This window comes from Dama dama, chromosome 5, assembly GCF_033118175.1.
Source record: "Dama dama isolate Ldn47 chromosome 5, ASM3311817v1, whole genome shotgun sequence".
Lineage (NCBI taxonomy): Eukaryota > Metazoa > Chordata > Mammalia > Artiodactyla > Cervidae > Dama > Dama dama.
The window spans coordinates 80,587,985-80,603,387 of record NC_083685.1 but is presented as its reverse complement, the minus strand read 5'-3'; the positions used below and the strand labels follow the sequence as shown (position 1 = coordinate 80,603,387).

General features: G+C 40.3%; 2 protein-coding genes across 5 annotated transcripts in view; both read right to left on the bottom strand.

Annotated features, from left to right (window-relative positions):
- Positions 1 to 1,483: 1,483 nt before the first annotated feature.
- On the bottom strand, positions 1,484 to 6,598 carry SMG8 (SMG8 nonsense mediated mRNA decay factor). The gene is made up of 4 exons (XM_061142653.1): positions 4,808 to 6,598; positions 4,060 to 4,205; positions 2,622 to 3,494; positions 1,484 to 1,985 (listed from the first exon to the last, which is right to left on the bottom strand). The coding sequence occupies exons 1-4, from the start codon at positions 6,570 to 6,572 to the stop codon at positions 1,788 to 1,790; spliced, it is 2,982 nt and encodes a 993-aa protein (XP_060998636.1). The 5' UTR covers positions 6,573 to 6,598; the 3' UTR covers positions 1,484 to 1,787.
- A 4,886-nt stretch (positions 6,599 to 11,484) lies between these two features.
- PRR11 (proline rich 11) overlaps positions 11,485 to 15,403 on the bottom strand; it is a 31,758-nt gene continuing 27,839 nt past the window's right edge. For all 4 annotated transcript variants that reach the window (XM_061142651.1, XM_061142649.1, XM_061142650.1 and 1 more), the window contains one exon: positions 11,485 to 14,302. In XM_061142651.1, the coding sequence (XP_060998634.1) occupies positions 14,234 to 14,302 (69 nt within the window). In that variant the 3' untranslated portion in view covers positions 11,485 to 14,233. The remainder of the gene's footprint in view (positions 14,303 to 15,403) is intronic.

Here is a 15,403-nt window from a genome sequence, read left to right as displayed (position 1 = left end):
AACTTAGCTAATTAGAGATACATCAGTATCACTATTTTGATGGTGAAAGTTAATATTGATATGAACTGATAGAATTTGTATCACTTAGCAAACTGTTTCATAGTATAGCAATTTTCAATGAATAAAATGTGTACTAATATCTTGGATAAATAAGTTTTAGTTATTTAAAACTTCATTTAAAACATGGTATCTCAGACTTCCCTGGTGGCTCAGTGGATAAGAATTCATCTGCCAGCGCAGGGGACACTAGTTTGATCCCTGGTCGGGGAAAATCCCACGTCACTGAGCAACGAAGTCTGTGCGCCACAACCTCTAAGCCTGTGTTCTGGAGCCCAAGAGCTGCAAATACTGAGACCGCAAGCCACAACGACTAAAGCCCACAGGCCTAGAGCCTGTGCTCCACAACAAGAGAAGCCACTGCAAGGAAGAGTTGCCCCACCTTGCTATGAGAAAAAGCATCAAAAATAAAGCACTAAAAAAGCCCAGCACAGCCAAAAATAAATAAATAAAATTTTTAAAAAATATGGTATCTCCGCTATGGAAAACAGTGTGGAGATTTCTTAAAAAACTGGAAATAGAACTGCCATATGACCCAGCAATCCCACTTCTGGGCATACACACTGAGGAAACCAGATCTGAAAGAGACACGTGCACCCCAATGTTCATCGCAGCACTGTTTATAATAGCCAGGACATGGAAGCAACCTAGATGCCCATCAGCAGATGAATGGATAAGGAAGCTGTGGTACATATACACCATGGAATATTACTCAGCCATTAAAAAGAAGTCATTTGAACCAGTCCTAATGAGATGGATGAAGCTGGAGCCCCTTATACAGAGTGAAGTAAGCCAGAAAGATAAAGAACATTACAGCATACTGACACATGTATATGGAATTTAGAAAGGTGATAACGATAACCCTATATGCAGAACAGAAAAAGAGACACAGAAATACAGAACAGACTTTTGAACTTTGTGGAAGAATGTGAGGGTGGGATATTTCAAAAGAACAGCATGTATACTATCTATGGTGAAACAGATCACCAGCCCAGGTGGGATGCACGAGACAAGTGCTCCGGCCTGGTGCACTGGGAAGACCCAGAGGAATCTGGTGGAGAGGGAGGTGGGAGGGGGGATCGGGATTGGGAATACATGTAAATCCATGGCTGATTCATATCAATGTATGACAAAACCCACTGGGAAAAAAAGAAAAAAAATAGAGGGAAAAAAAAAAATATGGTATCTCGACAGTCCAAGAATAAAATGGTGAGAACAAAGCAATGTAACTCAGGTACCAAAATTATGAGCTAAACAATATAGGGCATGTTTTGCAATTAAGTACTCATACAATTACCAGATAACCTACTAGATCATATTGTTCTGAATATAATTTCAGGAGCAGTGTTTTAAGGAAAATCCCAGCTAAAACATCATTTCAGTAAAAAAAAAAACCTCTGGCTCAACATGATAATGCAATATTCAGTTGTAATAGAAATTTTTTTTTTATTATGGACAGTAAAACAGAAACGAGAAAATAGAGGTATCAGCCATGTATTTTATGTCCTTTTCTAGAATGAACAATGTTTATTAAGAAGTTATACCCCCATTTACAATAAATATCAACAATATCACAAAACAGTGGAACAATTACTGTCCAAATACTGAACTTCTGTAACTAAAACATATTTTGGGCTCAAGAAAACACAGTATTACACACCAAAAAAGATCCTGTACACACCAAAACCAAACCCCAGCTCAAGTTTAGGACTGCACTGGCTGGAAAACACTTATTGTGTTACTGCTTTAAGAACCCCACGGAGCACCTTGTAACTCATCAACTGCACGTTTTCCTTCGGAGGGAAACAAGGTCCTCTCTCAGTCACGTAGGCATAAGGAAACCTCAAAACCCAGAGGCCGTCAGGTGGGAGAGTGATTTCTTGCTTTTCTGGGTAGAATACTGGACATGGTGGTGGGCCTGGCTGAACCTGAAAAACACAGGTTATATGATTATTTTAACATTTTTCAATAAGAAACACCTGAAAGGGACTTCTCTGGTGGCCCATTGGTTAAGAATCTGCCTTGCAAAGCAGGGGATGAGGGTTATACCCCTCGTTGGGGAACCAAGATCCCACATGCCATGGGGCAATTAAACCCTTGCACTGCAACTAGAGAGACTGTGAGCTGCAACCAAGACCCCATGCAGCTAAATAAACAAATTAAAAAAAGAAAAAAATCTTATCTTAAAAAAAAAAAAAAAAAGACACCTGAAAGGTAAGTGCCTAAACTAAGGATAGGTTCAAAGAGCACATAAGCAGGTACACGCCTAACTTCAATCATATCTGATATTACATTAAATAATCTCAAATATTATCCTGCTTTTCTACAGATTTTTAATTTCATGTTCTGCCTCTAACCAAATGATGTGAATTGATGGTGTGAACTGATGAACATACCTACAATTTATTTTTTAAGAAACAGAAAGTAGTTATTAATGTAAGAGGTATTTAAAATTAAGACCTGTTTAATTATAATTAGTTTGATGCTCTGTACTCTTTTTTTCAAACAACTGAAACAAACAACAAACATGATTGTCTAACGACACAAAAAGTTGCATTTCTTACCTGAGGCATTAAGATTATCTGCAAAGGAGCATCCGGAACCACAACAAAAAGCCTCATAAGTTGAGCATAATGTGGTTTTAGCCCTCTACCCTGAGAGGATGACAGAATATACAAGGGCATATCACTATTCAGGGCTTTTAAAGCTGATTCCTTGGGTCCACTTCCCATTACTTTCATTACTTTGTCAGGTCCTGAGCACATAAATCTTCGACCTCGAGAGTCTTCATATTCAAAGCCCACAAATGCTCGCGCTATGTCATCTCGCCGTCTTCCTCTGCCCATGACAACTGCACTTCTCTTACCAGGAACAGCCTTATTTGGAGCAGGCCAAGAATTCGTGTCTAAGTCTCCATCATCTTCAGCTCTAGTCCTGATGACAATGTCCCAAGGCATAAGATAGTTTGTTCCTGGAATGAAGCCCTGTTGGTCCAAACCAGTGTGAAAGTTGTAAGACTTAGCAGGGCCTAGTTTAACCAAAGACCAGCTGGAGAATTTGGGTAGGAGACCTTTGGGGCAATTTGAATGAAGCATGCCTGGGAGATATTCAACTGTGGACGCCTGCCGATCAACCAAGTTTGGTCTCTTCTCAGTTTTTACTTCCCCTTGACCATGAACTTCTGGATTATCTCCTCCTGCTTGTGGGTCCGCTGGATAGGTACCTAAACTATCGGTGGATTGGCCTAAACTCAAAGCTAAACTCAGGCTTGTGCTCTCTCCTTGGGTTTGAGGTTCTTTCTCTTTAAGTTTATCAGCATCTGCATCTGGGGGAGCAGGAGATGATTCATTTTTGGCAGGAGCAGGATCTGGAGTACTTGGTTCAAATACTGGGAAATTGATGTGATCCAATTTTCCACAACATTTTTCTTCCAGAAGCTATGGAGGAAGGAAAAAAACAAATCCTGTAAACCTTTCATCGAAAGCAAACATTCCTGGACTTCCCTGGGGGCACAGTGGATAAGAATCTGCTTGCCAATGCAGGGGATATGAGTTCAATCCCTGGTTTGGGAAGATTCCACATGCCGTGGAGCATCTAAGCCCGTGTGTCACAACTACTGAGTCCGTGTGCCACAGCTACTGAGTCTGTGTGCCTAAAGCCTGTGCACCACAACAAGAGAAGCCACCACAATGAAAAGCCTGAGCACCACAACGAAGCGTAGCAGCCACTCGCTGCAACTAGAGAAAGCCCGAGCAAAGCAATGAAGACCCAAGGCAGCCAAAAATAAATAAAAGGAAACAACACATTCTTCACACTAAAAAGCAAGAAGCAACAGTTAATGGGTAAGCAAATAAGTACATATATAATTTTCTCCTTACATATCACACTGCAAGTGACACTGACTTATCTATTGATAGACATTTTGCTTCTGAAAAGATACATTTTTACTCAGATGGTAGTTAGCAAAACAGAGAGAAGAGGAAGAAAAAATGCAGAATCTACCTGATAAAAGTCATAGTTAGCTGCCTTGATATCAAAGGGATCATCTCGGGGTGCCTGTTTCCTTCCACAGTTACAGGCACCAGTGGATCGAGCTCGGCTATTGTGATACAGCACAGGAGGATTTCTATCAGCCTCTGGTTTTTCTCCTGAAAAATATAAGTCACTATTCATTTCACACACAATGCAGACCCACATTTATTCTGCATTCAATTGTACCTAACCCTCAAATTTCTCCAAAGAGTTCTTTGGAAATGAGGAGGGGAAAAAAACCTCCACACACACACACACACTACACACACACAGACACAAAAACCCTCAAACACTTGATTAACATACCTAACAGAAGAAGCAAGTGAAAATATATGGAAATAAAACATACTTTAAATATAAACTTCTAGAATTTCTAAGTAAAGTTTATCATCATAGTGACCACACATCTCATTCTGTTCATTTTAGTTAAAAGTTCCAAGGTAAAAACATTAATATGAAATTCCTGAAACTCTGGATTATTTAACAGTTCTCATTTACTAATACCCTAGGGTTCATTCTTTAAATACAAGAAGGTAATTAGTAGTCATAGCTGATTTTTCTTTTTCCAGCAGGTGAGGAAACTTAAATCTCATGTACCTAAATTTCTGTAGGGCTCTCTTTTTAAAATGTCAATACATAGGGAACAATCTGTCTGAAAACAAGAATACAAACACAGTCCCAAATTTTGATTGTGAAATGCTAAGAAAACTTTAGCTACCTGATTTAGGTAAGGAGTGAAATTTATGTACACAGTGTTGATCAGTTAAACTCCTCTCCTCACAGAGCTGATGGCCATTGCTCCAAAACTTGTAGCAGTCCTCGTGTAACTGCATGGCATATTTGTGAAAGGCTGGACCCCTGGCATGTTGGCTGTACACTCGAAGAGCCTGGGCAAGCTGATTCTTGTGGACAGTCATTGTGTAATTATGAGGCAAATTTGACTGGTAGGCACTATGGGCCATTGGTAAAGCTTTTTGGCAACGGTTCTCTGAGAATTTTGTGTCAATATCCAAAAACCCTTCCAAGACTTTAATACTGCTTAAAATCTTAGATGTTAACTCCCCAGTGGGAGATGCTGGGTCCTCCTCTTTCCCATCAATAGCCACTTCATACAGTTTTGAAGCTGCTGAGATCCACTTCTGATAAGTAGGAAGTTCAAAATGGGAAGGCTGTGGGTTCCTGCCCACACTGTCATCAAAACCTTTCTTGCTTAGTACTAGCTCTACATGCTGCCATAGGAACTCTCGAAGAGTGAAATCCACTAGCTGCCCCGAAGAACTGGAACTGCTGGTGTCAGTGTGGAAAGAAAGCTGTTGTCTGCTGTGCTGCCTCATCACCTGGTACCGCCTGGACCCAGAAAGGGGTGCAGGGACCAACAAAGATTCGGGGTCTTTCACAGTACAATGACTCTTAAGTTGGTCCAGCAACATGCCTACTGGATCCTCCTCCTGGCTTCCGGGAACTATGTACACAAAAGCTTGATTGGCAGGAACAGTAAAGAGGCAGTTGATACTCTGATTAGTCAAGACACGACTCTTCCGGAAGATTCTATAGATCTGGTCCTCCAGGGCATGCTGCAGTCTCCTTTTGGGAGAATGCTTCTTGGGCTTATCTGGATGAGCTGGGTCTTGGTTCCGAGGGGGTTCTACCTTGAGTGTTCCATTGAGTTGAAAAAGGAAAAGGAGTCTAGGTGGGCAAGGTCGGCAGTTCAGCTTCCAGTCCTTACCAACTGGACAGTCCTTAATGGCTGTTTTGAGAAGGGGCAGTACTTTCTGTCTCAGTCCATCCAGGGCTCTGAATACTCGATCATAAGTGATATCAAAGGAACAAGTGGGATGGACCAGAAGCAGGATGTGACAGACGGAGAAAAGGTAAAGGAGACTGAGGCACTGGACCTTCTCTTGATGCTTCCAGAACTCGTGCGCTTCTGCATGAGGTAAAGAGAGGCCACCTCCAGCTTCCCCGCTCTGAAGGGCCCGACAAGCCCGCAGAAGCTGGGAATTGTCACAGATGGAAGTAAGAAGAAGGTACAGAACTTTGCTTTCCTGATTGTAATAGGCTTGCAGAAGGCTGTAATCCTGAGAACCTGGTTCAATTCGGTTGCCTTCCGCGGCAGTTACACCTCCCCGAATTGGATCCCCGGCCCCGGCCCCAGCCCCAGGGTCCCCGGCTCCGCCAGCCTCCCCGACGGCCCCAGCCTCGGTCCTGACTCCAGGCCCCGAATCTCCAGGATCTTGCTGGCGAAAGAGGGGAAAGACCTGTCGGTCGCACACCGTGTTCACAAGTGAAAACTTCTCGGAATTCAGGCGCAGAGCCGTTTTGCCGAAGATTCCCACCACGCAGATCTCATCCTCCCGCCAAGGAGGCTCCGGTCCGCCAGCCGCGCTCCCACCACCCTCTGTAGGGGACCCCTCGGGACTCTCAGAGCTTGTCCAGGCTGAAGCGCCCATTAGCAGCTCTCTTAGGCTGATGGGACCCGCCATGGTGCTGAGACAACTCGCGAGTTCTTCCGGTCCGTCCGGTAAACGCAACCGGCTCTCGTCCAATTTTGAAATCCTTCCTCCGCGTCTTCAGTCCCTGCTTTTCTCTCACTTTAGGTTCCGCCTCTTGCTTCTCCTGTCCTAGTTTTTCACCAAGGTTTTATCTAGTCTTACATCACTGCTGATTTAAGATTTTCCTTAATCGGAGACCCTAGAAATTGAAATATCAGAAAAAAACTTGGAAGCAATTAGGGCTTTTTGTTTGTTCTGCTTGATAGACAAAATGTTTAATGAGTTAAATGTTAGAAGTTGTAAAACACCTTAGTGAAGAGGAGAGTTGTGATTATGACAATTCCAAAATGACAATAATTACATGCAAGGTAAAGGCAGAAGCAGTGGTTTTGAAAGGGAATTATATTCATACTATGCTATATTTAATTCTTGTCAAATATTTATAGAGCATCTACAACAGTTTAATTGTTTTTACCATATTTAATCTCTTAATCGTTTTCTACATCATATTTCTTTCTGACATACCACTACTCACCTCCAACTTTTTTTTTCACTACCAGTAGTGGTTTTATTTTATTTTTATTGAAGTATAGTTGATTTCCAATGTTGCATTAGTTACAGGTTTACAGCAAAATGATTCAGTTTACATATTTTTTTTCTGATTCTTTTCCATTATAGCTTCCCTGGTGGCTCAGACGGTAAAGTGTCTGCCTATAATGTGGGAGACCTGAGTTCGATCCCTGGGTTGGGAAGATCCTCTGGAGAAGGAAATGGCAACCCACTCCAGTACTCTTGCCTGGAAAATCCCATGGACAGAGGAGCCTGGTGAGCTACAGTCCGTGGGGTCGCAAAGAGTTGGCCACGACTGAGCGACTTCACTTCACTTTTACATATTTTTTCTGATTCTTTTCCATTATAGATTATTATAAGATATTGAATACAGTTTTCTGTGCTATACAGTAAATCCTTGTTGTTTATCTGCTTAACATATCTGTATGTGTGTATCTGTTAATCCCATATTCCTAATTTTTTCACTCCCGCCCTCCACTTCCCCTTTGATAACCATAGTTTGTGTCTGTGAGGAGTCTGTTTCTATTTTGTAAATAAGGTCATTTGTATTCTTTTTTAGATTCAACATATAAGTGTTAATGTTTGTCTTTTTCTGTCTGGCTTACTTCAGTCAGTATGATAATCTCTAGGTCTATTCATGGTACTGCAAATGGCAATATTCCATTCTTTATTTATAGCCAAGTAGTAGTCTATTGTATGTATGTGTATATATATATATATATATATATATATATATATATATATAGACACACACACACACACACACACACACACCCCTGATGTTTTTTATCCATTTCTCTGTTGATGGACTCTTAGGTTGCTTACATGTCTTGATAATTGCAAATAGTGCAATTGGGGGTGCGTGTATCTTTTTGAATTAGTTTTGAATTAGAGTTTCCATCTTTTCTGGATATGTGCCTGGAATTGGGATTGCTGGGTTTTTTTTTTTATCCCCGCCCACCCTTCCTTTTTCCCGTTGGAAATATTTTTAGTTTTTTAAGAAACCTTCATACTGATTTTCCAGAGTAGCTACACCAATTTACATGTCCACCAACAGTGTAGAAGTATTCCCTATGCACTCTGTAGCTTTTATTTTTTATTTTTTGGCCACACAGCATGTGGAGTCTTAGTTCCCTGACCAGGGATTGAACCTGAATCCCCTGCAGTGGAAGCTCAGAGTCTTAACTGCTTGACTGCCAGGGAAGTCTCTATTATTTGTACGCTGTTTGATGATGGCCATTCTGACTAGTGTGAGGTAATACCTCATTGTAGTTTTGATTTGCATTTCTTTAATAATTAGCAATGTTGAGCATTTTGAAAGCAGTTAAATTTGTAGTTCACAGAATAAAAAAATTCCACAGTGTCAAATGACTCTACTAAAAGTAGAAAAATAAGAATATTTTTCTTTAAGCTCTAGAACCTTGTTGTGCAAGGTGTAGTGCCAGTAGAGAGAGCGCATGCATGCTCAACTGGGTCTGACTGTTTGCAACCCATGGATTATAGCCCAACAGGCTCCTCTGTCCATGGAATTTTCCAGGCAAGAATACTGGAGTGAGTTGCCATTTCCTATTCTAGGGGATCTTCTTGATCCCGGATCGAACCACTGCTTCACCTGGGAAGTGCTTCACCCAGCAAAGTGTAGGCTAAAGAAAGAGCTTATTAGAAATATAGACTCTTAGGTCCCACCCCAGACCTACGAATCAGAACATGCAATTCTCCAGGCCAAAATACTGGAGTGGGTAGCCTTTCCCTTCTTCAGGGTATCTTCCCAACCCAGGGATCAAGCCCAGGTCTCCTGCATTGCAGGTGGATTTTTTACCAGATGAGCCACAAGGGAAGCCCAATCAGAACATGCATTTCAACTAAATCTAATAATTTGTATACAGTATAGTTTGAGAAGCACCACCTTAAAAACATCTTTCAAAGCAAGGTGAACAGATTTCTTTCTTGACTCATATCAGTGGAAAAGAAAGCCAGTGATTTTGAAAGATTTGTGAGGTACAACAAAAAGTTCTCAGGCTCAGAGGATTATACACCAAAATGTTTAAAACTTGTTGGGATTTATTGACTTCTTTCTTTACTCTTTTTCCCTATTTTTTTAAAAAAATGGATTTAAAAAAGAATTTTAAAAATTTAAAGCAATTTAGGGTTGTAGCAAAAAATTTTAAAGCAGTTTTAGGGTTATAACAAAATTGAGCATAGAGAGCTCCCATATACCCTCTACACAGGCATATCTTTCTTTACTATCAACACCAGGCTCCAGAGTGGTACATTTATTACAATATCTGAACCTACTTTGACAGATCATTATCACCCCCAAATCCATACATTAGGGTTTATTCTTGGTGTTGTGCATTCTGGGTTTGGACAAATGTAGGCTATGTATCTGCCATGTAAGTGTCTTATAGAATGGTTTCAGTGCCCTAAAAACCCTATGTGCTCCACCCGTTCATTCCTCCTTCCCCCAAACCCCTGATCTTTACTGTCTCCATAGTTTTGTCTTTCCCAGAATGTCATATAGCTGGAATCATACATACAGTGTGTAGCCTTTTCAGATTGGCTTCCTCCACTTAGTTATATGCATCTAAGTTTATTCTATGTCTTTTATGATTTGCTAGCTCATTTCTTTTTAGTGCTGAATAATATTCCATTATCTGGATGTACCACAGTTTATTTATCCATTCACCTACTGAGAGACATCTTAATTGCTTGCAAGTGTTGGAATTATGAATTAAGCTCCTGTGAACATCTGTATGCAGGTTTTTGGGTGAATAATTCTTATTTTTATTGTTTCCTTCATATTCTTATTTTTATATCTCTATTTTGTAATTTTTCTTTCTAATATTAAAAGTTCTATTGACAAGAAAAAAACCTGTAACTATATGAGGTGACTGATATTAACTAAATTTATTGTAGAAATCAGTTTGCCTTAGATACATATTTCAAACCACTATGTTGTATACCTTAAGCTAATATAAGGTCATATGTCAATTATATCTCAAGAAAACTGGGGGAAAAGAATTCTCAAAGCCCTAAGTCCTGGTGCTGGTATTTTTGATATATTAAGCTATATTGGGCTTCGGGAAATTCTTCTCAGGCAATACTTATTTGCTAACAAGAATTTAGAAAGGACTGGAAGTGGGCTTTCAAATTTATTTTTTTAAATTTTGTCTACTTGGTTTTTACTTGTTTCCTTCTCTACTTCTGTATGTCCGGATTCTCTCCTTCTTCTAAACCCAACTAAAATAAGAAATTGTACCTATTTATCCACATAAATTATGTTTGATCCTCATCATGTACATTATTTGCTGTTTAGTATGTGACTTTGCTGCTATAATATTAACAATTCTTTGACTTACAAATCCAGAAAAAAATAGTGTATATTAACCACATCATTTGTATAGATTTCCCAAGTAAACAAAATGTTAAAAGACTAAGTTGAAAAGACTCCCTAGAAGAAAAGAAGAGTTACAAATCTCATACTTTGCTGAAGGGACCATTGATTTGTACAACCACTTGGAATACTAGTTAGACAACAGGCATGCTTTACCACCTAGCAGTTCCACTCCTAGACATACACATTAGAGTAACTTGCACAAATACATGTTCAAGAATGTTTACAGTGGCATGCATGGGGACTTCCCTAGTGGTTCAGTGGTTTAAGACTCTGCATTTCCACTGCAGAGAGCACAGGTTCCATCCCTTGTCAAGGAAGTAAGATCCCACTTGCCTTGTGGAGCGGCCAAATTTAAAGAAAAAAATAAAATAAAAAAAGAAATCATAGCATTTAGGGATGCATATTTAGTCCCAGCATATTTAAAGGGTGAAAGCAAAGGAAAACAAACAGATGAGTAGTCACTTTTTTTTGGTTTGTTTTAAAGAGAACCCATTTTTGGCCTAAGCCTTTGTTGTTGTTGTTGTTTTTAATTAAAAAACATTTTTTGGCTGCACTATCATTGCTGTGCACAGGCTTCTCTTATTGTGGAGCACAGGCTCTAGATGTGTCGGCTTCAGTAGTTGCAGCGAATGGGTTGAGTAGCTGCGGCACCCAGCCTAAGTTGCTCTGCAGCATGTGGGATCTTCCCAGACTAGGGATGGAACCTGTGTAGCCTGCATTGGTAAGAGGATTCTTATCCACTGTACCACCAGGGAAGTCGAGGAGTAACTTCTTGAGGAAAGGTATTAACATTAGGGATGGAAACAGGTGGCACTTCTAGACACTTAACTGTCCCTTTCTTGGTGATCACATGAGTATTTAATATTGTGTCTATTTATGTTTTATGTACTTTCCTGTATGTTATATTTCTAGTAAAAAATGTTAAAGAGAAAGACCAAAGTTTTGTATTTTTCTTTATTCAAAAACATAACTGGATGCATTGTGATTGTTTATATTCTCTGGTTGACATTCAGTCTCAAAATAAACAGTGGAGACATATGATCAGCAACAATTTTATGAAGCCTTAGCAGTCATTGGATTCTCAAGTGGGTACAATATAAAACCTGTCATAAAAATTAGTAAAAGATACAAGATAGAACACATTTTAATACTGATACGGTAGTAGCAGCAGCTTTACAAATATTTAACCATAGGATTTCTATAGCATTTTCAGAAAAATGAACCTTTATCTCACAAGAATGATAAAATCATTTAAACTGATACAGTACACATTGGTTTATGAATATTATAAACGTTATTAGATGTCCCATAAAATATTGTTACAAATACTCACCTGCTTTCTTCTCAGTGATCATTCCCTTTATTTTACTTAATATAAACATAGTAACAGGTTTAAAAAGTTTTTATTAGAAACAGATGTATTTCTTAACTTTAGTATCTGTTTAATTTTCATCCATAAATGTAAATATAAATGTGGGTCTCATCAAAACAAAACACTGTTTGTTCCCATATCTGCTTTCCAGCCTGGTGACTTCTCACGATCCTCTCTTTGGCATCTCAAAGTTACATTTATCAGAGGGAATATAGGCATTTCTGGGAAATTACTAAAATATATTTTTAGCATAATCAGGGAATATTTCAGGGACATCATCTATGTACCTGCTTCCTGCCGGGTTAGAAAGTTCAGTGACACCCCTTGATTCCCCTCCATGAGGAGCCACTATCCTTATTCTCGGAACTGCAGTGGAAGTTACCAGCATCAGAGCTAACATTGTGCCTTCAGAGTCTCACTCACCCTAAGGAGAGTTCCTCTTCTTTCGTGATATTTAGCACATTAGTGGCAGGGATCCTGGCTGAAGCTACAGTAGTATCTACTGCTACGCAGACATATCTGACAAAACCAGGGGCTCCCAGATATTGGCAACCTTGTAGGAGACTGCCTGGTAGGGTTGCCAAATAAAACATAGGATGTTCAGCTAAATTTGAAATTCAGAAAAACAGTGATGTATTTTTTTAAGTATAAATATATTTCCTAGGCAATATTTGGTGGTGGTGGTTTAGTTGCTAAGTCGTGTCTGACTCTCACAACCCCATGGACTGTAGCCTGCCAGCCTCCTCTGTCCATGGGATTCTCCAGGCAAGAATACTGGAGTAGGTTGCCATTTTGTTCTCCAGGGGGTCTTCCCGACTCAGGGATCAAACCGGGGTCTCCTGCATTACAGGCAGATTCTTTACTGACTGAGTTTTACAAGGGAAGCCCATGGCAATATTTAGGACATAGTTATACTTAAAATATTACTCATTGTTTAGTGGGCCCTATATATACTTAATGATTCCCCAGTGACTCAGATGGTAAAGCGTCTGCCCGCAATGCGGGAGACCCAGGTTCGATCCCTGGGTTGGGAAGATCCTCTGGAGGAGGAAATGGCAACCCACTCCAGTACTCTTGCCTAGAAAATTCCATGGATGGAGGAGCCTGGTGGGCTACAGTCCATGGGGTCGCAAAGAGTTGGACATGACTGAGCAACTTTTCACTTTCACATATATACTTAAGTTATTTGTTGTTTATCTGAAATTCAAATTTGATGGGGGTGTCATGTATTTATGGGCTTCCAAGGTGGCGCGAGTGGTAAAGAACCTGCCTGCCAATGCAGAAGACAGGAGATGCAGGTTGGATCCCTGGGTTGGGAAGATCGCCTGGAGGAGGGCATGGCAACTTACTCGAGTACTTTTGCCTGGAGCATTCCATGGACAGAGGACTCTGGCGGGCTATGTCCACTGGGTTGCAAAAGGCTGGACATAACTGAAGTAATTTAGCAGGCATGTATTTATATTTGCTAAGTCTGGCAACACTGAATTGTCAGGAAAAAGTAAAATCCTGTGACTGTACAGAATGACTGTTATTGAATTGATAGGTGGTTGAGGACAGAGAATCAGGTCTCACAGTGAATCTGCTATGGACCTCAGAGAATCCCTGGTGGGGCACTATAGAAAACCCAAGGTTCATGTAGAGGTCTTCATGAAGTCTATATTTAGCTGTAGGAATGTGGATAGCAGATAGCAAAGTAAGGAATATCCCGGACTTCAATAAGGCAGATATAGCTACCTACCTAAGTTACTAGAAATGAAATTCTAATTTTTAAGGTCATGTTGGACCTTTTGCTTCGAATCCTTTTGAAATAGTTAGGTTTGGATGGGAGATGATCTTACTTAATTGCTTATAGGGAACAGAAATAAAATCTAGAGGGTCTTTCTGGGTTAAGTAGCACTTAATGAATGCATGAGCTTTATAGGGTGAAATACTTTGCTTTCCAATTGCCTGAGAATACCCAAGATGAATGGGTACCAGGTTATTTTATTAATACCATAACTGTACATATAGAGTACAAATTAGAGTTATCTAGTTAAATTTGAATAACCTTTCTAACCTAAACTGAGTAATTCCAGGATAAACATCACTCTGGGGATTGCATTTTCCCATCTGTCCTATGAGCAATCATATAAACTAGAAAGTACTCGAATACCCACTTTACATTACAGTATGCATGGGCTCCATACATATTTTAATTCTTCAAATGAATTATATATTAATATAATCATTTATACATACTACACTTAAAAAGGATTGGGGTCATTTTATATGTACATTTTATGGATCGTTGCTGGGGGTCAGGCAGAGGTGGCATCAGTTTTGTTCATCAAAGTTGCTTGTAGAAACTGGCAGAGTTTGAGTTGGGCTTCTAGGGTGAGCCAGCTATGAAAAAAACAAGAAGTCCCAATTATAATATGAATTATGTTCTTGTGGTCAGCATAGCTCTCCTTCCTCACTATCAGAACCTCGATTTTATGCAAGGCAGCAATGCAGCCAGATTCTAAAAATCACTTTTTCCAACTTCCCTGATATAATCAAAGTTCCTGGATATCACCTGTTTAAAGAGATGAAGGGCAGTTTAGCTAGGACACCCTTTTGATCGTTGCCGTTCTTATCTTGCTTACAATGTAGGCAAGAGGCTTCAGGAAGTATAGATGTTCTGCACCGTAGGGATAAAAAGCCATGTATTATGGCTGGAAGAGAGGTGACGACATGGGAAACCACTATACCCCGTGTCCACTGCCTATTTCCCAAGGCAATATGCAGAAAAGAAAAATAAGCCTCTATTTGCTTAAGCCATTATGGTCAGATTTCTCTTGCCCACAGTCAAATGCAAAACCTAACTATTAGGAGTGGGGAAAGTTATTCCATGTCTAAAACAAGTTTTTACTAAATACCCCGTATCTTTGGCCACCTGATGCAAAGAGCTGACTCACTGAAGAAGACCCTGATGCTAGGAAAGACTGAGGGCGGGAGAAGGGGGCAACAGAGGATGAACTGGTTGGATGGCATCACTGACTCAATGGACCTGAGTTTCAGCAAACTCCGGGAGGCAGTGAAGGGCAGAGAAGACTGGTGTGCTGCAGTTCAAGGGGTTGCAAAGAGTCGGAGACAGCTGAGCAACTGAACAACAACCACCATTGTCTACTAAGTGGGTTTTGGAGAGCACAGCATATGGCAAAGGTCTCATCTGTGATAATTTTAAACTATTTATTTGTGGCTGAGCTGAGTCTTTGTTGCTTTGCGCAGGTTTTTTCTCGAGGTGTGGCCAGCAGGGGCTACTCTTCATTGCGTGTGCAGGCTTCTCACTGTGGTGGCTTGTCATGGAGCACTAGCTCTAGAGCTTCGGCTCAGTAGTTCCTCGACATGTGGAATCTTCCCAGATCAGGGATTGAACCGAGTTGTTCCCTGCATTGGCAGGCAGATTCCTAGCCACTGCACCACCAGGAAAGACCCTCATCTGTGACGTTTGAGGCTGTTTTG